The following is a 25,273-nucleotide window of genomic DNA, read 5'->3' as shown; positions in this document are numbered from 1 at the left end:
CGCTCCGCAGCACGTATAGCATTACATAAAAGTTACTTTCAGTTTCTACTAGCTTTAGCGACGAGTTACTGTGAACTCCTGATGCCTCTGATAAGGCGGAGTCGTCACAGAGAAAGTCACCAAGAAGTGATTGTGTCTGTGTTCTTCCAGGCGCAACCAGGACCCCGTGGCGAGGACCACACCCCCTGACCAGAGCCCCGCTGCCACAGCGTCCCCAGAGGTCATCGCCACGGGAACCAGATAAGCTGAAGCTGAATCCCCAGATACAGACCTCATCTGATCCCACCAGCCTCACCCCAAAAAAAATTTGGGGTGAGTAGTGGCCATGCTCCCAAGGAGAGGCCAACTTGAGTACCAGAGGCCCAGAAGTGGCCAGCTCGAGTGCCGGAAGCACAGAAGTGGCCTGTGCGAGAGCGGGAGGTCCAGGAAGGACCTGCTCGAGAGAGATGCCAGAGTACGCGCTGGAGGCCCAGGAGTGGCCACCACCCATTCCCGTGACCCAGAAGAGGCCGCCACCCATTCCTGTGACCCCGAGGGGGTTGTTGCCTGTTCCTGTTCCCGCTGGCTGTAGAGCCTTTGAATATTAAAACCATTGTAGAAATTAAGCTCAGCAAGTAAAGTAAAAGAAGGACGCGATCACACAGTCTCATTGAAAATGTAGGAGTTAATGAATAAAGTGCACCAACGCAAAACCCGTGACATAATCCAAATAAAGTCTGAAGACTAGTATTGTTTTGATCAAATGACGATGGAGTGTTGGAGTTATCGGACAGAGTTGATCAAATCAGAGTTAATCCAACTCAATGACTCCCGCAAAGATGTAATTAAACTCTGCCCACGAATTTCTCTTGGCAAAAGATACACGGTGAGCATACGATAGCTAGCTAGCTCTCCATAATTATGACGATTAAAAGCAATGCCTGATTATTTAAAAAAATACTGGTCTTCAAACTTTATTTGGATTATGTTACGGGTTTTGCGTTGGTGCACTTTATTCATTAACTCCTACATTTTCAATGAGACTGTGTGATCGCGTCCTTCTTTTACTTGCGCTCCATTGCTCGTCACATCTGAACTTAATTTCTGAAATGGTTTTAATATTCAAAGGCTCTACAGCAGGGGTCGGCAACCTATGGCACGCGGGCCACCGTTGGCACGCCGAGGCATAATCAGTGGCACGCGACACGCTGGAACAGCATCAGCAAAAAAATTAATAATAAAAAATAGAGCACGATCCTCCAATCGAAATCGCTCCTCAACGCTCTGTTCGGCGGAGGCGTTTATACTTGGCGATCGATCGCGATATAATACTTAATTTGTGTCCATTTACACCTCCCCTCCGCTAACAATTTACACTCGCCACATATATATATATATGATGTAAATGATGCAATACGTGCAATAAAGGAAAAAAAACATTAAAGTGCCGTTCCAGAATAACAAGTGAGAAGTATTTTAAACTTTTATTTTAAAATGTCTAAAGTCATAGCTCTTCTAATGTTTTTATTCAGCTACTTTTGTGCAAGAATGGCATATACTTCTGTTTAAAGAGCTTCTCCGTGCAGTTTCCGCCTTCTTTTGGCAGATCTGTTAAGATTGGCTGCAGTAAAAAATTATTGACAGCTAACTCTGGCTGATAATTGGCTTAATAAAAATTGATTGACAACGAAAGTGTAGTATCTGATTGGCTGCATTCGAAAATGATTGACACATGCTCCGCCCTTTACCCACGCCCACGGGGCTCCGGGCTGCAGCATTACATATATGAAACTAGCCCAAAGCCCAAAGTTATTGACGGGGGAGGGGGGTGGCGAGTGTTTACAGGGTACCCGCGGGTCCTTAAAAAGTCTTAAAATGTCTTAAATTTAGTTTTCCATATTCAAGGCCTAAAAATGTCTTTAAATGTCTGGAATTTTATGAGGGGAGGCATTAAATTATTATAAGTGTGTGTTGTTCAGTTGTTCTGGCGCGATGTGAACTTTGCCGAATCTAGCGCTAATGCAGAAAAAAACCGCTCCAGGGTCCTAGTGCTAGATACTTAGCGTTGGAGTACACGGCCCCAACAACGTCAACAACGTTCCCCTGTTCTGTCTGCCCTTGCGTGCCACGGACTCTGTGGACTGATTTGTGCACTTATAGGGATCATCAGAAGTGAGCATGGCATTGGGGGGGATGGGGGGGGGGTTCCAGTGTACAGTGTGGATAGTCTAGTCTAAGAAAGTATATATGAATCTAATTATTACAGTGATGGTATGTATCTCAGAAAAAAGGGGGATAAAAATTGTGTGTGTGTGTGTGTGTGTATATATACATATGAAGAGTAAGTAAGTCAGTTTTTCACTCTAGTTTTTTCAGTTTACAGTGTGAATCCTCCAGTAGAGCAGAGAGCTGCTTCATTCTTATGTCTCCTGGTTCATTGTGGTCCAGATTCAGCTCTCTCAGGTATGATGAGGGGTTTGAACTCAGAGCTGAACACAGAGCAGCACAGCCTTCATCTGTAATACTGCAGTCAGACAGACTGTAGAAAGAAGGAGAAAAACACCTCACACTTACAGATCAACACACACACTCACGGACACTGGCAGTGTTTATGTGAATCTAATTATTACACTGAGAGTTTGGATCTCCCTTTATTCTGAGACACACACTAAGTATGTATGTATGTATGTGTGTGTGTGTGTACATGTATTCAGGAGAAACATGCAGTGATGTATGAGTGTGTGTGTGTGTGTGTGTGTATAGTCAATAAGTCAGTAACTCACTCTAGTTTCTCAAGTGTACAGTGTGGATCCTCCAGTAGAGCAGAGAGCTGCTTCACTCCTGAATCTCCTGGTTTATTGTTGTACAGATTCAGCTCTCTCAGGTGTGATGAGCCTGACCTCAGAGCTGAACACAGAACAGCACAGCCTTCCTCTGTAATACTGCAGCCAGACAGACTGTAGAGAGAAGGAGAAAAACTCTTCATACTTACAGATCAACACACTCACACAAATAAGTCTACATAACATACATCATAATGTGCATACGCCATTTTACACCATAATGTGCATATGCCAAGTAGACTGTCCCAATTCTTAGACACCTTAAATATGCTGCCTACTGAGGTACCTTAATCTGACCAAATTATAAGTCAGCATGACTGGTTCCTCAGCCGCTAAGGCAACCCACAATTCAACGCAAGCACAACTTGTCATTTTCAAATGAATGTTATTCTAATTGTCTCTGCTGTGTCTAGAATATGCAAGAAACATTAAAAATGTTTTATTTTCCCTCTTATCTTAGTTTGTGATAATTTAGCAGTATTTATGCTAGTGGAGTTTTAAACTTCAAGCTATTGCTGTGGATAGCTAGTTAACACAATCAGTAGCTTATATAAAGAGACAAATAAGATTGTGATAAAAAATAACAGGAGGAGAATCCATTGTGCTGAAACACAGAGGCAACAGTAGACACTGAGGTAAACAAACACTGGACACATACATTGGGCAAGAAAATGTGATGAAATTGCTCTTTAACTAGAGCATCTCAATAATTAGCCTTATGAGGACAGATGTGAGTTAGAATGTTGCCTACTTACAAAGCTCACTGGGACAGACCCTGTGTGCGCATTCAGGAGAGACATGCAGTAATGTGTGTGTGTGTGTGTGTGTGTGTGTGTGTGTGTGTGTGTGTGTGTGTGTGAGAGAGACAGAGAGAGATATAGATAGAGAGAGAGGAGGTACTGACTGTGCAAGAGAGGAAAATATTGCCTGAGCGTGTGCACGTGTGTGTGTATGTGTGTGTGTGTGTGTGTGTATATAAAGAGTCAGTAAGTCAGTAACTCACTCTAGTTTCTCCAGTGTACAGTGTGGATCCTCCAGTAGAGCAGAGAGCTGCTTCACTCCTGAGTCTCCTGGTTTATTGTAATCCAGATTCAGCTCTCTCAGGTGTGATGAGGGGTTTAACCTCAGAGCTGAACACAGAGCAGCACAGTCTTTCTCTGTAATACTACAGTAAGACAGACTGTAGAGAGAAGGAGAAATACTCACACTTACAAATCAACACATACACACACTCATGCAACTATAGACACTGTGTGTGTATTCAGGAGAGACATGAAGTGATGTGTGTGTGTGTGTGTATGTGTGTGTGTGGGAAAGAAAGAGGGGGGAGAAGAAACGGACTGTGTGTATAGATAGATGGAGAGGGACGAAATAGTAACTGTGTGTGTCAGGAGATGCTGATGGTGTGAGAGAGGAAAATATTTACTGAGTGTTGTGATATTGTGTACAAGAAAGAACGCAGACGAATGCAGACTTGAAACCAATATGGTTTACTGGATAGTAGCGCCAGGGGAAAAACCAGAGAATAGACAAAACCACACAATACATTCTCAGTGTTGATATCAGTCCAGGTCAGATTAATCCAGTAGTTGTAGAAGCCAGGCAAAGGTACAGAGGGGCAGATCCAAAGGAGAGAAATAGAGTAGAAACCAAGTTGAACCATGCAGGGAAGGTAGTAAGAAATAAATGTTCATTATGAGATTCAGGAATGGTAGGCAATACTTTGCAGGGAGGAAAGGGAAAGTACTGTTCAAATACAAGATATGTGATGTGTAATAGGTATGTGTTAATACTAAGGGAAGGAAGAATGAGTGAGGCGTTGATGGGTATTCTGGGAGCTGTAGTGTCTGCATGACAAGTGTTTGTGTGGGCGTATAAAAAAAGACAGGAACTCAGTAACTCACTGTAGTTTCTCCAATGTACAGTGTGGATCCTCCAGTAGATCAGAGAGCTGCTTCATTCCTGAGTCTCCTGGTTCATTGTGGTCCAGATTCAGCTCTCTCAGGTGTGATGAGTGGTTTGACCTCAGAACTGAACACAGAGCAGCACAACCTTCTTCTGAAATACTGCAGTCAGACAGACTGTAGAAAGAAGGAGAAAAACTCCTCACACTTACAGATCAACACATATACTCACACAAACATAGACAGTGTGTGTATTCAGGATAGACATGCAGTGATGTGTGTGTGTGTGTAGAGAGAGAAAGAGCCAGAAAGTGTATATGAATCTAATTATTACAGTGATGGTATGTACCTCAGAAAAAAGGGGGAAGCAAGTTGTGTGTGTTTGTGTGAGTGTGTGTGTGTATAAAGAGCCAGTAAGTCAGTAACTCACTCTAGTTTCTCCAGTGTACAGTGTGGATCCTCCAGTAGAGCAGAGAGCTGCTTCACTCCTGAGTCTCCTGGTTTATTCTTCTTCAGATTCAGCTCTCTCAGGTGTGATGAGGGGTTTGACCTCAGAGCTGAACACAGAGCAGCACAGCCTTCCTCTCTAATACTGCAGTCAGACAGACTGTAGAGAGAAGGAGAAAAACTCCTCACACTTACACATAAACACACACACACACAGACACTGTGGGTCTGTCCCAAAACATAGTGAGCTGTCTACATAGACAGAGCTTTACATCATAATGTGCATATAACGAGACAGTAAGTCAGTAACCCACTCTAGTATCTCCAGTTTACAGTGTGGATCCTCCAGTAGAGCAGAGAGCTGCTTCACTCCTGAGTCTCCTGGTTTATTGTGGTCCAGATTCAGCTCTCTCAGGTGTGATGAGTGGTTTGAACTCAGAGCTGAACACAGAGCAGCACAGCCTTCTTCTGAAATACTGCAGTCAGACAGACTGTAGAAAGAAGGAGAAAAACACCTCACACTTACAGATCAACACATGCACACACACTCACGGACACAGGCACTGTGTGTATTCAGGAGAGACATGTAATGATGTGTCTGTTTATATGTATAAAGAGACAGTAAGTCAGTAACTCACTGTAGTTTCTCCAGTGTACAGTGTGGATCCTCCAGTAGAGCAGACAGCTGCTCTACTCCTGAGTCTCCTGGTTTATTGTAGTTAAGATTCAGCTCTCTCAGGTGTGATGAGGGGTTTGACCTCAGAGCTGAACACAGAGCAGCACAACCTTCCTTTGTAATACTGCATTGAGACAGACTGTAGAGAGAAGGAGAAAAACTCCTCACACTTACAAATCAACACACACACACTTACACAAAAATTTCTGCCCTGCACAATCATTGTGTGAAAAAGTGAAACTATCCACCAGTACTCTCTCTCTCTCTGTCTCTCTCTCTCAAATTCAAATGGCTTTATTGGCATTAATTGTAAATAACAACTGTTGCCAAAGCAATATTAGAAAAAATATATAATAATAATTATTATTATTAATAAATAATAGTAATAATATTAATAAATAAATAAATAGAATTCTTGAAGTGATACAACCAAATCAAAATGAGACAATACATATATAATAAAGTTAAAAAATTCATAAATTCACTCTCTCTCACACACACACACACACACACACACACACACACACACACACACACCCTCAGGGTCAAATATCTGTATACAGAACATATTGGACATTCATTTTTTGTTGTTGGTGCTAGCGGTTTGTTTTACAGTCTATCCACTAGAGGGCAGTGTGAGAAGACGATATGGAGGACATGTGATGCTTCCCTGTGACGAGGTGGCAAAGGGATTGGCTACCTCTGAAATCTACCTCTGAAATTGGACGCCCTTTTTAAAGAGTTCCTGTTCCTGTTATGGTGGCCCGTGGTGTGTCGTTTTCCAGTCCGCCACATGGTACTCTTTTCCAATACGCTACCTAATAGACCTCGTAGCCTCGAGTTTTTCGTATCCTGTGTTTTACTTCCACCGTTACTTTCAACAATGATCCCAAGGGTATAGTTTATATACACACATATATACAAAGACGCACTAACACGGAATGATTAGGGGCGTGACTAAGAAACACACGAGGGAAAGAGACAAAACAGGCGGGGACGAGGCCAAGTGTGACATGTTGGGTGATTATCTACATTATCTATATCTCTGGAAAGCTCCAGTTATTGGTTATGGGTGTTATCCCTTGAGACAGCGTGATTTGGCCGATGACTTCCAACGGCTTGTGGTCACACAGTGGCAGGAGCCGCTCGGTGGTTGATGGCTGATGCTGCGGCTTTTAATTCAGTGTTGATCGTCATCAGATCTTGTCTAAAGATCTTTGTTTTCTGTTTATTTTCTTCACTACTGGTTACAGGCTAAGCAAAATAGCTAGGCTAACAATCGAAACCAATACAAAGCTAAACTATCTACATTTGCACAAATACTACAAATGTGATGCCACTCGCTTGCAGTGGTTAAAATTATGCTGATGGCATGGAGGAACATTTACTGATAATCATTATCTATAATAATAAGTCCGTGCACCTCTCGATTTTTGTGCGTGCGAAGTTCATGCACTTGTATGGCACTTTGAAGGTCCAGTTCAGTATTTGCCAGCACCTTCAGCTTAATTTACATATTTATACAAATACACATATACTCAAAATAATTCCAAATAATTCACTTTTTATCTCATTAAAAGAGATGGTACTGTGTTTGGAAACAGCAGAAGAGCAGCATAAGTGCTGCATAATAAGCTTGTTGGCATTTTAACCTTATGCTGCAGTTTTACTAGCCCTTGATGCTTAACGCTGGTTGGCAGCCATCTTTGAGCAAATGGTACTAGTACACTTCAACACTAGATATCTCAAGTTGTACATATAGGAAAATTATCATTCATGGCTCAAACTGACAGTTGGGGGAACATACTTATTCACTTCAATATCATATTCACATAATTTGGTTTATTTTAGAGCCTCTATTACAAATGCTAAAATGCCAGGAATGTCAAAAATTTTGACTTGAACTTGAACATGACTGGAATGTATATTCACATAGTTATTCAAATCTCTTATTGGAAATTGCTAAAAGTTTCGCTAGGGTCTTTTCTAACAACACAGAAAAAATGAAGCAAATCCATGCAAGCATTGCAAAGTTATTCCACTTTGTTCCAAGGAATGTCCAGTTCACCACACCCTGTCCAAATGTGCTAAGTATGTGCCACACCCGGTACACACCTTTAGTCAACCAAGCTAACATGCTAACAAATTCCATACACGAAACCGATGAGCCATTTCAAACAACAACGCTGCACATATTACAGAAAGACCAGAAAATTCCAATGAATAAATTCCATGTCCAAATATGAACGTTATGATATCATATTTATGTCCAATATAGTCCGACAGCATAAGCTAGGTTACCGTAGCCAACTCCGGTAGCATCCGACACGATACAGAGTGCTGCAGCACTCAAACGCTCTACAACTGTTTATAATTTAACGCTTAGTTAATGTTTAGTATTAGAATATATATTTTGTACAATATCGCTTATGAAAAATTATCCATTGTTACTCACAGTACGTAGAATCGCGTCGTAGCCGGTGTACCATCTCACTTCCGGGTTAGTGAAAATTCAGAAAATTGCCCATATATTCCACACAAAGTAATCCGTTTATGTTCAAAAGTATCCACAATCCGCATAAAAACGAACAAAATAATCCATGGCTGCTTCAGTTTCGCCGAACAGTGTGTTCTGGGGAGCTTAGCTTAGGTTAGCAAAAGGTTAGCTTATGTTGCTATGCTAGCGGCCGAAATTGGAAATGAAGCGCCAGTTTCCGAGGGCTCAATTTAAAAATATACTTGACCAATCATGTCATATGAGGGCTGGTTAGCTTCGGAAGGAAGTAAACTATTGGTTAGAACAGCTTTCAATCACTTCTGAGGCTCCAGCTTGTCTCTGTGGGCTTATTGGTTCACCCTCTCCCCCTCCCCTTCGCACCTCGCCGGGGGAGAGGTTGTAAAACCTGTCATTCAAAGTCACTACCCCACTTTAGACCAATAAAAACCACTCAAATCAAAGCAGAACCGCTGCAGCTTTGTAATGAGGGATCAAATCAGCGTTAAAAACGCTTCTGTGACGCTTAGGGGGCAGATTTGTCGGAGTGTCTCATTCAGGAAGCGGATTTCAGAAAATTTTGCAGTGAGGTGAGCAAGCTTTTTAAGGTACTTAACCACAACGGATCTACGCTGTTAAGGTCTTAAATTAAAGCCTTATTAGTAAACGATTTTTAGGTGACAAAACATTAAGACATTTCACAACATAAATATTTTTTTTTCCGTTTTGTAAACGGATATGTCGGGAGACCCCCTCGCGGGGTGCACTTTTGTGGTCAACTTCAAAGCCGGATATCTCGCGATCGGCTGCACGTAGACGGCTGAAACTCGGTAGGCATGTAGATGGGATAGGAAATTTTGATTTAAGCGCTTTTGTTCGGAGATTCATTAATGTTTAATATGTTTTATATCGCCGTAAAGGAGCTGGGCCCGCCGGCGGGCCCACTAGGGGGCGCTTCTGCATATATTGGCACCTTCCACACCTTCAACATGGAGTGATCATGGCAGTGAGGGTGAGGAAGGAGACCACCCTGGCCCTACCTAGAGACAGTGTTTGCGTTATTTATTGGTTAGATATCTTAGCTAACTAACCTAATTATGTTCATGATGTGCTGTAGTATTCACTTAACATTAGCTGGCAATCATAAAGGCTGTCACGCTGAGTTGTGTTTTTAGCAACAGTAAGCTGTTTTCATGTCTCTTTTCATGCTGACTAATCATGTGCCCATTTTTTTAGTGTAGTGATTTTATAGGTTAAGGGCATTTATTGAGGGTAAACGCAGGGCAGTAGGCTCACCCTTAGAATCCTACGGACGGATTTTATGTCCAAAATACACCTCGTTTTCTCAGCTAAATTAAGGTGAACTTGTACTTCTGCGTCAAACCTACGAGGTAGCGGGACATAGGTTATCTGTTTTTTGTGTACGAAGTGTTAAGCCCAGTTTTTAAAGTTCCTACTTGTTTGTACACTTGTATTTGTGGTCTTTGACATCTTTGATTTGTAAGTGATATATAAAATCAATTGATAATCAAACTTTGACGGCTTTCTTTAATTAATTCAAAACACAATACTTGTACTTTTTACTTTCAGTACTTACATTTTAGAATAAACTACTTGAAATACTTAAGTACAAAAAATGTTAAATACTTCTGTACTTCTACTTAAGTAAAGTTTTTAAAGAACACTTCAACTTCTACTCAAATCAATTTTTTTATAGAGTACTTGTACTTTTACTCAAGTAGGGGTATCTAATACTTTATACAACACTGATTCTGAACTAGTAATATAGAGCTGTCTAGCTGGATGTCGGCTAGTATTTTTCACTCAACATAATTTTCAAACAAAACACATGAACCATCTTCATTTCAACAAATGCAACAAATGGCGATTTGGGGCTTGTCGGGATGATTTAAACGAGTGGCCTATATGCAGAGTTACCCATAAGAGTCTTTAGATGCCCATCAGCAGAGGTCACACTAAGTGCCACAATTATGTGGCAGCTGCCACAAGATGCTATTTCTGGGTAGCACAGAGGCCACTTTCGTGCTGCTTACATGCTACTTACACGCCAAACAAAGATCGCACCCTTACAGGAAATTTAGCAGAAAGACGCTCCTCCAAATGACTTCTGAGATGTTTTGTGATTGGCCAGATACAGTTCGATTAGCTCTAAGTTTGTTTGCTCATCCCGGATGCTTTCCAGACCCGAATTTGGACCTGAACCTGAATTTTAACTTGAATTTTTGCATACCTGAATGAATTTCACAGACTTTTTTCAAGTAATAATGGTTTCAGGATCAGGGTCTGGTGACACTGAAAAAGCTCCAAACTATACCATGTCATGTATGTATAAATTAAGAAGTCGGGCCCTTTGCAGTTTGTAGACAGCTTTTTTCTTGTTGGGGGGAATATGTGTGGTCTAAGGCACTTTAAGTGCCTTAGACCACACATATGCACACAACATAAAAACTGGTAGATGTGTACATGGTGGAGCTTCAGGTTGTAGCCTGTATGTTCTACCTACTACTGCTTTGGACTGTGATGAGAGTAGTGCTCCCCAGCCCAATAAAAGGTCTCCATTGTACCACATCTGCTGACTTTTGCGTGTTGCTTTCGGAAGACAAGGGGCAAGTACCTATCCACCCTGCGAGTATTTGCCCACCAACCTCCAAGACCACGACTGCCCCTAAGAGGTTATTTGTTTCACTCATCTTATTTTCAGAGACTTTGTAAGAGTTCACAGGCTCGATGGCAAAATGGACCCCATTAATGTTAAATTTCAGTGTTGGACAAGAAAGAGTAAATTGCAAAATATTGTAAACATTAATATAAGGTATTAATGTAAATTTCACTTCTATTTCAAAATGACTGTAGCGTTCTGAAAGCTACACACACGCCTTCTCCCCCCATTTGTTTTCAAAACTGATAGAGTCTGATATTTGGGGACTTCAAAAGACACGCAAATCTTTGGTGTCAGAAAACAATTAGGCGGAGCATTATATAAGTGTATGACCCCGTAGTATGGTTTGTTTTGTATCATACTTTAAACTTCTGTGTGCATAAATACAACACAATTAGTGCATGTTTAGTGTTGAATAAACATACCGTTTGGCTAAGCAAACGTCATGCTACACTACATTAAAACATCACACACATACTCTCTGTGGTGGGGGTGGTGGGGGTCTGGGCTTGGATGCGGTGACGGAGAGGGGTGTCCCCCCAGCCTCCCCGGGTCGGCCACTCCCTGCCTCGTGTCGGGGGGGGGGGGGGGGGGGGTGGAGGGGCAGTAAGCTTGGTGCTCAATGAGCCAGCGAGCAAGCTGGCTCTCCTCTTCCTGAGGACCATTTCCGCTGGACCTACGCATTCCCACCCACCCACCCCCCACACACACACACACACATCCTTGCTCATTTAGGACCCTGGGGGGCAGGCATGTACCCAGAGGTTGACGAGGTGGGCCTGCTGCCATGGTTCACCCGTCTCCTCACCACTGTCTGTCCCTCAGTTTTTACTGCACTTTAGACATTGAGGGCCTTTGAGGGGACGGTGTGGACGAACACTGACCAGTGGCCCGAGGCTTTGCCCACGTTTGTCCTAGCATCTATCCCCTCAATTTTAACTGCACCATAGTATCACACACTACCACACATGCATATACACCAACACCTACGCACAACACAGCACTGGGGGTGGAGGGGTGGGAAGGCCTTCCTTCCTTCACCTGCTTCCTGCTCCCTGTCGGGGCGGGGGTGGGTCGCTAGCGCGGAGCCGGGCTGGTGACGTCCTGGAACTGCTACCGATCCATGCTGGTCCAGCCATTTGCCCCCGCCGCGGAGGGTGTGTTTGGACGAATGTGTGTCTTTGTCCTTGTCTCTTTTTGTATAGGTAGATGAATGAGTACATGTTGGGGGGAATATATGTGTGTATATATTGGGGTGTGGGTACATTTGGGGGTGTACTTATGTGCGCAGGAGTGTATATGGGTGTGGTCTGTTTTCTCTGGTTCCCCTGGACCTGAGCTCCTTGGCTGTGGGGATTCTGTCCGGGGTCTCCCTCTCCCGCCTGTGGGGAGCGGGAATGCGTGGGTCACTGGGAAGTGCGGCCCTGGGACTCCTGGGGGGGCCGTGGGTGGGTGGGATTCCCGGGTCTTTCTCTGCCTACCTCTGGCCTCTGGGGGAATGTTGTCGCAGCTCTCTACCCTTGCTGGTAAGTACATTCTGTACATTTATCCTATGTTGCACTACTAGGTTACACATAAACACACACTCACACATACATATACATTACAGTCATTTGTGCTGTATGTCTTGGGTACACGTTCTGCTTTACTTGGCTGTGGTCATTCGAGCTGGTTGTGGGTTTTTATTTATCTTTTTATTATTATTATTTTTTCCTGCCCTTTTCCCTTTTTATTCTTTCTCTCTCCCTCTTTTCTTGGTCCACCTAACCCCAATAGTTATCACTTTGCATATTGGTATCACTATATTATACATAATTGTTAAAATTGTCATTTGATCTGCACATAAAAACAAAGTTGTCCTCCAAAGATTGGGGGGGGGGGGGGGGGGTGGAGGTGGGCCATTAAAAAAAAAATTAAAAAAATCACAAACACTCTTTCCCACTGTTTCCCAGTCTCACACTTAGAGGACTCATCATTCTCACTAGATTCAGTGATAAAACGTGTAAATCCAGCAAAAGCCTGATGCCAGTATGACCAGGCTGTGGTAGTCAAGGAAATGCCTGAGAATCTCACACCTGTCCTAAACTGCTTTATAACAGCTCAACCCTCACAGTCATGTTTGTTCAGTGTAGTTTGTGATGTATTGAACAGTTAACACCTGCAACATCTGCTAGACACTGAAGAGAGATCAAGGGGAAAAGTGCACACAAGACTCATTGAATTGCAGTCTGAGCTACACGTGTTTCTGCATGAACAACAATTAGCTCAATCAATGAACAGTAGAGCTGGGACAGAGTTGGTGGACTGAGGAGTGGAGAAACCTCTCGCTGGGCTGACTTTGGTCTTGATATAACACAGTGGACCTATACCAGTAGATGACATGGCTCCCCAAACCATCACTGATTGTGGAAACTTCACACAAGAGCTCAAGCAGCTTGGATTATGTGTCTCTCCACTATTCCTCAAGACTCTGAGACCATGATTTCCAAATGAAATGCAAAATCTACTTTCATCTGAAAACAACACCATAGACTTCCACCTGGTAGTGTAGGACCATTGTGTTATATAAAGACCAAAGTCAGCACTGCTGTCTACCAGAAAAGAGTCCTGTATGGGTTTCATTTTTAATATGACTACGAGAAAGACTACATGTCTTGTAGTGGAAACAGGTGATAAAAAATATGGAGTAGTTCTCAAGAGGAAAAACCCCACTAATCTCAAAGCTCACACAATAGGGCTAACTGCCGGTACCTTGACATGCTAGCCTCGGAGTAGCTCCGCCAAAAGAGAAGCAACATCCCGGCTAGGTAGCACCGGGAAGGAGACAACCATAATGAACCGTTTTCATCAGTGATCAAATAGCTGCTGATTAGTTAATATGCAGGAAAATCGCAAGCGGGAGGAAGCACTAGTTAATGTGTTGAGACTAGATGTCAACATGACTGTGTGTCTCGATTGCCTTCAAAAGGTTTAGCTTTTCACTTGAATCAAAATAGGGTTACGTTCCTATGTTCGTGTCTGTCCTTTGTCTGGCAATTTTCAGCAGCAGTATTACACATTTTGCACTTAAGGCTGCTATCTTTTGTTACAATTTTTGTGGACAGTAATTTAATGCATTTTTTAATGATATCTTTTGATGAATTATTACACAATATTTAATCTGAACATTTTTAATCCTGCACCTGACAAATGACCCTAATGTTAGAACTAATGAAAACGAAACTAAAACTAAAAAAACAAACAAACTACCAAACATGCTCTAAAAATTAATTAACACTAACAGAATTAGAAAGAAAAAAGTAACAATTAAATAAAAACTAAACTATAATGAAAAATCCAAAACTATTATAACCTTGCCTTTCTCTTTCCTTCTGTCCACCTATTAGGTAATATTCAGGTAGCATTCTGTATACTGCATTTCTGTTATTTATAATCTGTATTGCCTCATATAATCAGTTGTAATGAGCAGTTAGATTATGCTATCTATGTTCTTTAGATAACATTATGTAATGTAGATGCTAAAGTCAGTAATTATGTTATATTGGTTAGGCATTTTTGGTTAGGCATTTTGTTGGTGGGACGGATCAATAACCCCAGTACAGAAACTCCATACAGATACAGTGAAAATCTGTGTGTGTCTCTGTGTGTGTGTATGTGTGTGTGTGTAGATTGAGGAAACTTGTGTGCGCAAGTGAGAGAGAAAAAGAGTTGTGTGATAAATTGCATTTGAAAGTGTCCTTAGACTTATGATTTTGTACCGATTCTATGATGCATTTGGGAAACTCCCCCCAGTGCAGTAATGTATTTATGAATGAAAATACTCACTCAGCTATGACCACTGTGGTTGCTGTGACCACTGGCAGCAGTCTCAGTAGACATTCCTCTGACGGGTAATATTTATTCAGGTCAAACTCATCCAGAACCTCTTCTGAGTTCAGCAACACAAACACCAGAGCTGACCACTGATCAGGAGAGAGTCTGGCCCCATGGAGACGACGCTTACCTCCTTTGTTCAGGTATATTTGTACTTCCTGCACTAGAGAATCATCGCTCAGCTCATTCAGACAATGGAACAGATTGATGGATTTCTCTGGAGAGGGATATTTCCTGATCTTCTCTTTGATGTACTTGACTGTTTCTTCTTTGCTGTGAGAGCTGCTTCCTGTCTGTGTCAGGAGGCCTCGTAAGAGAGTCTGATTGGACTCCAGTGAGAGACCCAAAAGGAAGCGGAGGAAAAGGTCCAGGTGTCCATTCTCACTCTGTAAGGCCTTGTCCACTGTGTTCTTAAGGAATTCAGACATTGTTGATCTTTTATTGTCTGCAATGTTTTGATGTACCAGTATATTTGTGTTGTTGGAGGTGAAGGAGAGAAATGCATATATAGCAGCCAGAAACTCCTGAACACTCAGATGTACAAAGCTGAACACTTTCCCCAGATGCAATCCAGACTCCTTTCTGAAGATTTGTGTACACACGCCTGAGTACACTGACACTTCTTTGACATCAATGCCACACTCTCTCAGGTCTTCCTCATAGAAAATCAGGTTGCCCTTTTCCAGCTGTTGAAAAGCCAGTTTTCCCAATGCCTCAACATTCTTTCTAGTCTGGTCAAAATCAGTGTCAGTTTTGCCATGGTACTTTTTGTCCTTGTATTTGATGTGAAAGATCAGGAAATGTGTGAACATCTGAGTCAGAGTCTTAGGAATGTCTCTACCCTCTGCTTCACCCAACATTGTCTCTAGAACAGTGGCTGCAATCCAACAGAAGACTGGAATGTGGCACATGATGTAGAGGCTTCTTGATGACTTCATGTGTGTGATGATTCTATTGGCCAGGATCTGATTACTGATTCTCTTCCTGAAGTACTCCTCTTTCTGTGAGTCAGTGAACCCTCGTACCTCTGTTACCAGGTCAACACACTCAGGAGGGACCAGATTGGCTGCTGCTGGTCGAGATGTTATCCAGAGGAGAGCAGAGGGAAACAGATCCCCCTTGATGAGGTTTGTCAGCAGCACATCTACTGAGGTAGAGTCTGTTACTTTCAACAAACTCTCATTGTTGTGAAAATCTAGAGGAAGTCGATACTCATCTAAACCATCAAATATGAAAATTACTTTGTAAGTATCACAGTCAATTAATTTTAACTGTTTTTTTTCTGGGAAAAAGTGATGAAGCAGATCCATCAGATTGATCTTTTTCTCCTTCATCAAATTCAGCTCCCTAAAAGGAAGTGGAAATATGAAGAGGACGTCCTGATTGGCTCTTCCTTCAGCCCAGTCCAGAATGAACTTCTGCACTGAGACTGTTTTCCCAATTCCAGCAACTCCTTTAGTCAGCACTCTTCTGATGGATTTGTCTTTAAAAAGATTATTACATTTGATGGGTGTGTCTTGTGTTGCTGGTCTCCTGGATGCTGTCTCAATCTGCCTGATCTCATGTTCATTATTGACCTCTCCACTCCCTCCCTCTGTGATGTAGAGCTCTGTGTAGATCTCATTCAGAAGGGTTGAGCTTCCATGAGCTGATATTCCTTCATTAATTATTTTATATTTCTCCAGTAGTTTATCTTTGAGCATTTGCTGATATACATAGACCCCCTCTACAAAATAGAAAAATATTACAATTATTTTGTGATTATTATCTCTGTTCATCTTTAAAATACCTTTGATCAGTCCGAATTACAAATAATCTACACCACAAGCAGGGTTCGAATTACGGGGGGGATTGGGGGGGTCAGACCCCCCCGTTTAAGGCATCAACCCCCCAATAATATAAATAACCAATAATTTGGGGGGGGGGGGGGGGGGGGGGGGGGTCAAAACATTTAAATGTACTTCTGTGGATAACTGCACTTAACTGTGGATTTTGTTGTATATTATGACTATAAAGGTTATTGTGTGATATGTGCTACATACAGCTGATGTAATGGATTTATCATTTACGTGCTGTAGACATTACAGTAAGAAAGCAAGACACTGTAAGGATGGTAAGACTTCAGTTTACTGAAGCACGCGCTTGCGCTGTACTGGTTTTCATTTACACCCTGAAAAAAACTTGACCCCCCCAATTATCATTGTATAATTCGCACCCTGACCACAAGTATGCAGAATTTCTGTTCAGAAAACATAGAAATCAACACATGATAATTACAATAGATATAATTCCTAACTTCTGTTTCAGAAAACATTAGTTGTTTTACACCTACCAGTAAAATCTGGTAAAGAATATAGTAATGTTATATTATGTCTTGCTTCTAATCCATGATCTCAAATGTCTGTACCCACCCTTAATTGGACATGAACGTGTTGTTTATATTTTGTCTTGCTTCTAATCCATGATCTCAAATGTCTGTACCCACCCTTAATTGGACATGAACGTGTTGTTTATATTTTGTCTTTATGACTAGTAGAATGTTTTGCTTTACTTAAATTTCAGGTGCTAGTAAAAATTTATTGTGCTTGAGACCACAGTATTTGTATTTGCTATCAGTATGCACTAAGGATGTATATCTTCACCACTAAGGTAGATTCGATACACATCTCGATACACTGTCACCGAAACGATATAACTGCGATACTCGGAAACTCCTTGTCGATATGATGCGATACAAATCACTCCTGTTCACGATGCGAATAAAAAATGATTGGTAACGATATGACTTATTATATGAGGATTCGGTTTGATAAATGATCATTCGATACAGTTAGTTGAGGTTTGAGGATGTATTGGCCTAACCCATCAGTTTTCTTAACTCAATAGCACAATTCTACTTTACTCTCTAACAATTTAAATGATGTTTGCATCAGGGGTGGGTTTCCCGAAACGTTCGTAGCGCTTCGTAACCTCGTATGAAACGTATGAGGTTAAGAAGTACTTAGCGCTAAGAACGTTTCGGGAAACTCACCCCTGGTTGTTTTCAATGGAGCAAAACCAATACATAATATAAAAAATGCATAAAATGCATAATTCAGTATATTCAGACAGAGCGTTAATTTATTCAAGTGAATTATTCAGTTATTTTTTCCATCTATATTTATACAAAACGTTTAAAACAAAAGATGAACAGTTTTTAAAAGTACTGTGTTAACATAGTGAAAATTATGATCTGCAACACTACTGTCTGCTAGACTTACGAGGGGGTATCGGCCGCAGAGATATCCACACCGTGCAGTCTTTTCATGTGTGTCGCCAGGTTTGTTGTGCTACTAACGTATTTGATAGCCCCACGGCATTGTTTGCAGATTGCGTGCATCTTGTGAAGTGGACCACCTCGCTTAAAAACCCGAAATATTGCCACACGTTTGATTTGTGTGTCTTTTTTGGTGCATTAAATATCTTTGTTGTTGCTAATGCTCTCGTTTCCCTCCATCTTTGTTGTGTACGTCTGCGTGTTTGTGTAAGTACCTGAGGACACGATGGTGCATTTATGTTGCCTCGAAAAAAAAAATCAATAAAAATAAAAAGTATGTTGCCTCTGTAAATTTGTTAGAATAAGGAATAGATACTGGAAAACAAAACACCCGATTTAACCATGGTATTTGCCAATGCAAAAAGGCTAGAGTCGATGCACCATAAATTCGCCCGCAAATTAAACCCGATGCACGTTGAATCTACCGGTGCAGTCGAATCGCAGACATGTGTGCCGATTCACCGATGTGAATCGGTGAATCTCCCCATCCCTAGTATGCACACTTTAACAAATGTCTTGTAAAGATAAAGTATGAACACAAGTATGTGTTGTTTGTCTATTGTTCGTCAGTCAGATAAGTCAGATTGATTTACAGACGTGTTTCCCAGCTAGTTGCAACAGCTCAGCCCATACTAAGTCATCTTTGGCCACCAGAGGGAGAAACAGATCAGCCTCACCTGTCACCCAGCCTACTGGAGAGCAGCTCACAGGCCCCCTGGTGGTCAGTGTTAGTTAAAGAGACCTTAATCAGACAATTTCATTGTCTTACTGAAATAATCATGCAACATGTTTCCACTTAGCCTAGATTATATAAACATGCACTAAATGTTGCGCTGGAGTTCTTGGGAGATGGCAGCGTTGGCATTACTGGAAGATATTGCTAATGGCCGAATTTGCAGAGAGCGCGTTTTCCGTAACCATTATTATTTTTTGGCCCATGATGATTTCAGATTTCCAAGAGCTGTCCTCTTGTGTTGAGTTGGGTCCAGTTTTGGAGAGAGAAACGCGAGGTGTCGCACATTGCCAGTTCCTTTACAGGTGCTGACAATGCTCGGCTTCCTGGCAACTGGCTCGTTTTAAAGAGAACTGGCAGACCGGTCGGGGATATCCCAGTCATCTTTGTGCCATGCCATGCCAGCTGTTTTGGATGGGATAATCTGCATGTCAGCTAGGTATATAAAGTTCCCATATGAAGCGATTGACCAGGCAAACATTAAAGCGCAATTTGCAGCGATAGCCGGTTTCCCTAATGTAATCGGAGCGATCGACTGCACACACATTTCTATAAAGGCACCACCTGAGGAGGAATTTGCCTATGTGAATAGAAAACACTTTAACTCCATAAACATGCAAATAATCTGTGATGCAAAAATGTGCCTTACTAATGTAGTGGCACGTTGGCCTGGATCAACCCAATGATTCGTACATCCTTACAAACTACATGGTTGAGATAAGATTACAAGCTAGCAGAGTGTGTGATGGGTGGCTTCTTGGTAAGCAACAAAACATGGGTAATTGTTAAATTACTTAGGAAACAGCGGCTATGTGCTCAAGACGTGGCCGATGACCCTTTGTAATCCACAGACTGACTGGGAGCAGAGATACAATTCTACCATTCTCACACCCGGTCAGTCGTGGAAAGGGTGATTGGGCAGCTGAAAAGCCGGTGGCGCTGGCTGGACAAGACCGGGGAAATGCTCCTGTATCGGCCAGAGAAGGTGTGTCATATTGTGAGGGCATGTGGTAGGACGGCTCTACGTTCTGGCCCAGGTGCATGGGCAAGTCATGAAATGGGCTCACACCTCACCTTTCGCCACCCACCCGGGTACTCAGCGCACCCTTGAGCTGATTAAGCGTCACTTTTGGTGGCCCAACATGGACCAATCTGTCGGCAGCTTTGTGGCTGCATGCGAGGTGTACGCCCAGAGGAAAAGCCCACGACCCAAGCCCACGGGCTGCTCCACCCACTTCCGGTCCCTTCCCATCCGTAGTCGCACCTCTCCATGGACTTTGTGACCGGGTTGCCCCCCTCTCGGGGCAACACGGTAATCCTTGTCATTGTGGACCGCTTTTCAAAATCCGCTAAGTTCGGAGCCTAAGCTCCCCTCCGCTCGCGAAACAGCGTCCGTCTTCCTGCAGCACGTGGTGCGTGCTCACTGCTTCCCGGTGGACGTGGTTTCCAACCGCGGACCACAGTTCACGAGTCGCTTTTGAGGGGCTTTCCTCAAGCTCCTGGGTGCCATGGCCAGCCTCTCCTCTGGGTTTCAATACCAGAGCAACGGCCAGACTAAGCGGATCAACCAGTACTTCAAACAAATGCTCCGGTGTCTGGCCTCCTCCAATCCTGCCTCCTGGTCCGATCAGCTGATGTGGGCAGAGTACGCCCACAACACCCTCTGGCACTCGTCCCTGGGCATGTCACCCTTCAAGTGCCTTTACGGCTACGCTCCGCCTATGTTCACTGACCAGGAGGGGGATGTGGCAGTGCCCAATGCCAGGGCCCTGGTCCGCAGCTGCAGGTCGACCTGGCAGCGGGCCCGGAGGGCCTTGTTGAAGGCCTCGGCTGGCCTCAGGGCGCGTCCTCCAGTCGCCACCAGGAGGAGCCCACGAGCCAGACCACAAGCTAATCAGCGGTGATGGCATGCATCTGTTGTCCTGGGTTTATTAGGATGACAGACGCAGTGCCTCACCGCTGAGTTGTCTATGTCGTCAACCTCCAGCCCTTTTCTCAGTTGTATATTCATGGTTTCTCGTCACCCTGCCTCTTGCTTGTTTCAGTTATTTTTTTTATTATGCTGTCTATTTGAGTACTTACCTCCGGCGCCGCTCCCTGGTCTCTCTCAAGTTTTCCTCCCGCTGTTATTCTTCCTATCTGTTTGGTTTTGGTTTTTGGGAAGGGTTTTTTGTTCTTCGTGGCATTTGCCAGCCAGCCAGCTACTTCCCCTGGCGTCCTTTGTTTCTCTTTGGTTTTTTTTTTCTTACTCTTTACGCATTGAGTATTTCTGCAATTGTTTTCTGTTCTCCCCCATTATATGCGTTGTTCTTCTGCGATTACTTTCAGTTCCCTCTCGGCGTCGCCACTGAAAATACAGCGCGACGTGGCTTTGTTTTCTCGCGCGTGTACTATTCAGTGCACGGACAAGGTGCTGGGGTCTGCCACCTTAAGAAATCCGCGGGGGATTCCATCTCCAACATCTCCCGCTCTGACACTCAACAACTTCATCTCAGAAGACACCTCCATCTCCCTCACCTGTCTCTTTGTCAGTGCCACTGTCTCCAGTCCATACAACATAGCTCAGTCTCACTACTGTCCTACAGATCTTTCCTATCATTCTAGCCGACACCCTTCTATCACAGATCACCCCAGACACTCTATGCCCTCCACACCACCCTGCCTGCACTCTCTCCTATACCTCTCTTTCGCTTCCTCCATTACTTTGTACCCTCGACCCTCGAAGTAGGTAAACTCATCAACCTTCACCAAATCAACTCCTTGTAACTGGACCTGTCCACCGTCTGCCCTCTCATTCACACACATGTACTCTGTTTTACTCCTGCTCACTTTCATTCCCCTGCTCTCCAAAGCATATCTCCATCTTTCCAAGCTCACCTCCACCTGTTCCCTACTCTCACTACAGATCACAATGTCATCAGCAAACATCATAGTCCAAGGGGACTCCTGCCTAAACTCGTCCGTCAGTCTGTCCATGACAATTGCAAACATGAAGGGACTCAGGGCTGATCCCTGATGTAGTCCTACCCCCACTTTAAACCCATCTGTCATTCCTACTGCACATCTTACTGCTGTCACACAGTTCGCATACATATCCTGCACTACCCTCACATACTTCTCTGCTACTTCTGAATTCCTCATACAATACCACAGCTCCTGTCTCGGTACTCTATCATAAGCTTTCTCTAAGTCAACAAACACACAATGTAACTCCTTCTGTCCTTCCCTATACTTCTCCATTAACGCTCTCAAAGCAAACATAGCATCTGTGGTGCACTCAGCTGGCATGAAACCATACTGCTGCTTACAGATCTCTACCTCTCCTCTAAGCCTAGCTTCCACTATTCTTTCCCAGATTTTCAGGCTGTGACTGATCAACTTTATTCCCCTGTAATTACTACAGCTCTGAAAGTCACCCCTGTTCTTGAAAATCGACACCATTTTGCTTCGTCTCCACTCCTCAGTCATCTGCTGACCTTCCAAGATTCTGTTAAATAACCCAGTCAAAAACTCCACTGCTGTCTCTCCCAAACATTTCCATGCCTCCACTGGAATATCATCTGGTCCAACTACCTTACCACACTTCATTCTCTGAATTGCAGCCCTTACTTTCTCCTTGCTCACCTGAGGCACTTCCTGATTCACAACCTCTACCTCTTCTAACCTTCTTTCCCTTTCATTCTCTTGATTGATCCGTTCCTCAAAATACTCCTTCCACCTTCCCAAGACACTCTCCTCACCAGGCAACATTTCCATCTTTATTTTTTATCATCCTAACTTGCTGCACATCCTGCCCATCACGGTTTCTCTGTCTGGCCAATCTGTACAGATCCTTTTCCCCTTCCTTAGTGTCCAACTTCTCATACAGCTTGCTATATGCCTTCTCTTTAGCTTCTGCCACTGCTCTCTTTGCCTTGTGACACATCTCCTTGTACCTCTTTCTACTTTCTTCATCTCGAAGAAAATCCCAATTCGTTTTAGCCAACTGCTTTCCTCTCAAACTTTCCTGAACTTCCTCATTCTACCTTCACAACACCTTGACTATCTTCCTGAGGTCACACCAAGTACCTTCCTAGCCACATCCCTCACTACATTTGAAGTCTTATCCCAGGTATCCAGAACACCACCACCATTACCCAGTACCTGTCTCACCTCATCCCTGAATTTTACACTGCAGTCCTCATCCTTTAACTTCCACCACCTGATCTTACGTTCCGCTCTCACTCTCTTCATCTTCTTCACCTCCAAAACCATCATACATATCACCATCCTATGCTGTTTAGTTACACTCACCCCTGGCAACACCTTGCAATCACTAACCCTCTTTCAGGTTTCATCTCCTACAGAAGATATAGTTAACCTGTGTGCATCTTCCCCCACTCTTATATGTTACCCTGTGCTCTTCCTTTTTCTTAAAGTAAGTGTTAACTACAGCCATCTTTATCCTTTTAGCAAAATCTACCACCATTTGTCCTTCCGTATTCCTTTCTTTAACACCATATCCAGTGATGCCAGTAACGCGTTACTTAGTACTTTTTTCAGTAACGAGTAGTCTAACGCAACTACTATTTAAAAACTAGTAGTCAGAATAAAGTTACTTATCTAAAACATTGTGCGTTACTATTTCTGCATTTCGGGGGAATGTAGGTTATATTTATTCATTCTTATTTTTTGGCTACACGTTTCTTACGCGGTTACGTCATCTCTGCTCTGCAGCACCAAAGTCAGATGTGAACAATATGGAAGGAGAGAGGTTCGCCTTTAGCAGCTGGAAATACAGGCATTATTTTATTTTTCTTCGGCTAAGGATGACAACATTAAGGTCTGTGCTGGCAACAGAGTGCTGTCTACCTTCAAAAACACAATGTCAAATCAGAAAAAAAAGGGGGGGTTTGGCGAACGTAAATTGTTACCGGGGCGGGGTGTAAAATGGACTAAATTCAGTATTATTTCGCGATCTATCGATCGCCGGTGATTGGCGCCAGAGCGAACTAGTAACTCATTGGATCATAGATGTGGATCAGAGGTAAATAAACTAGATTTTTTTTGCCGTGAGATATTGGAAGTGTGGCGTGAGAAGACAGTCAAATGCGTGTGTGAGTTGGCAAACCTGAAAGTGGGCGGAGTTTAACTGTCTTATTTATTTTTTTATTTAAAAAACATGTAAGCCTATTTCAAGAAAAAGTTTACAAATGCCAGTGTCATTTTTGATGTTCCGGTTAAAATACATGTCAATCAAGTGAGTATTGGCAGAACTTGTAGTCATTTTCATGTTATAGGGGCGGGGGATCAGCCTCTGCTGAAAGTAACTAAAAGTAATCTAACTTAGTTACTTTTAAAAGGAAGTAGTCAGTAACTTAACTGAGTTACTTTTTAAAGAAGTAGTCAGTAGTCGGATTACTGTTTCAAAGTAACTATGGCAACACTGACCATATCTACTAGTGTTGTCAAAAAAATTGATATATCGATACGTATCGATACTGAACATTCTGAAACGGTACAATACTCGTTTCCCTTAAGTATCGATTCTTTTTACATAAAATGCGCTTTCGTTTGACCCACCCAAGCTGCCGTAATGCACAGGACAGTTTGTAATGCTAATATGGCAGCTAAAGCAAACGCAGTGCTGTTGGATTCGAAGCAGATACAGATGGAAAACCGAAGGATATGAACAAGCCCGTTTGCAAGCGGTGCTTTTGGAACATTTCAACGAAGGGCGCTAAAGCCTGGTTGAGTGACCGTAGCGCTCGACTCCGCGCGAACCTCCGCGAGCGTTGGAGGCTTTATACTTTCCGCTTTGCAGTGTTGTCCGAAACTATATGTGGTAGTATAAAAGAAACACCCCTCAAAACAGGGGAATGAACACTTACCTGACGAATTTTAATGCTGCTTTTTGTTTCAGTGTGTTTCAGGTTTGGAAAGTGCTGCAATTTAGGCTAAAGTACTTGAAAATGTTGAAATTGTAACTACTTCGTTTCACAACAAATATCTGTCTGACTGGACATTTTTCTTGTATTACATTAACAAATACGAGCCTCTTGTAATTCCAGGATGAAACATGAGAGAACGTGAAGACGTTAAGAAAAATGCACGTTACGTTATTACGTTAACTCTTGTAATTCCAGGACGAAACACGAGAGAACGTGAAGACGTTAAGATTGGGCGTTTTGAAAATAAACAACCATTAAATAATGTGATTAAAAGCGCAACATTTCAAATCATTTTGAGTATATGTATAAATATTTAACTTAATTAAGTTTAACGTGCTGGGAAATATTGGTACAAGCGCTTGAATTGAACCCTGCAAACATGACTTTGTTCATTGTGC

At 42.8% G+C, this 25,273-nt stretch overlaps 1 protein-coding gene across 1 annotated transcript; it reads right to left on the bottom strand.

The window, feature by feature from the left end:
- Window positions 1–1,094: 1,094 nt before the first annotated feature.
- Window positions 1,095–16,613, bottom strand: LOC143482205 (NACHT, LRR and PYD domains-containing protein 12-like). The gene is made up of 8 exons (XM_076980500.1): window positions 14,849–16,613; window positions 5,812–5,988; window positions 5,488–5,664; window positions 5,157–5,333; window positions 4,727–4,903; window positions 3,826–4,002; window positions 2,763–2,936; window positions 1,095–2,518 (listed from the first exon to the last, which is right to left on the bottom strand). Exons 1-8 carry the CDS (start codon window positions 16,597–16,599, stop codon window positions 2,338–2,340), a joined length of 2,991 nt encoding a protein of 996 aa, XP_076836615.1. The 5' UTR covers window positions 16,600–16,613; the 3' UTR covers window positions 1,095–2,337.
- Between the last annotated feature and the right edge of the window lie 8,660 nt (window positions 16,614–25,273).

Source organism: Brachyhypopomus gauderio, chromosome 18 (assembly GCF_052324685.1).
Source record: "Brachyhypopomus gauderio isolate BG-103 chromosome 18, BGAUD_0.2, whole genome shotgun sequence".
NCBI classification, from domain to species: domain Eukaryota; kingdom Metazoa; phylum Chordata; class Actinopteri; order Gymnotiformes; family Hypopomidae; genus Brachyhypopomus; species Brachyhypopomus gauderio.
Note: the sequence above shows the minus strand (reverse complement) of the source record. Positions and strands in the feature narration are given on the sequence as shown.

Excerpts from the sequence above, each read along its gene's own strand:
- LOC143482205 (XM_076980500.1), bottom strand. The coding sequence starts at position 16,599 with ATGCTCAAAGATAAACTACTGGAGAAATATAAAATAATTAATGAAGGA. Across the intron at positions 5,989-14,848 it reads ACCACAGTGGTCATAGCTGA|TCTGTCTCAATGCAGTATTA; the intron begins GTGAGTATTTTC and ends TTCTCTCTACAG. Across the intron at positions 4,003-4,726 it reads TGTACATTGGAGAAACTACA|TCTGTCTTACTGTAGTATTA; the intron begins GTGAGTTACTGA and ends TTCTCTCTACAG.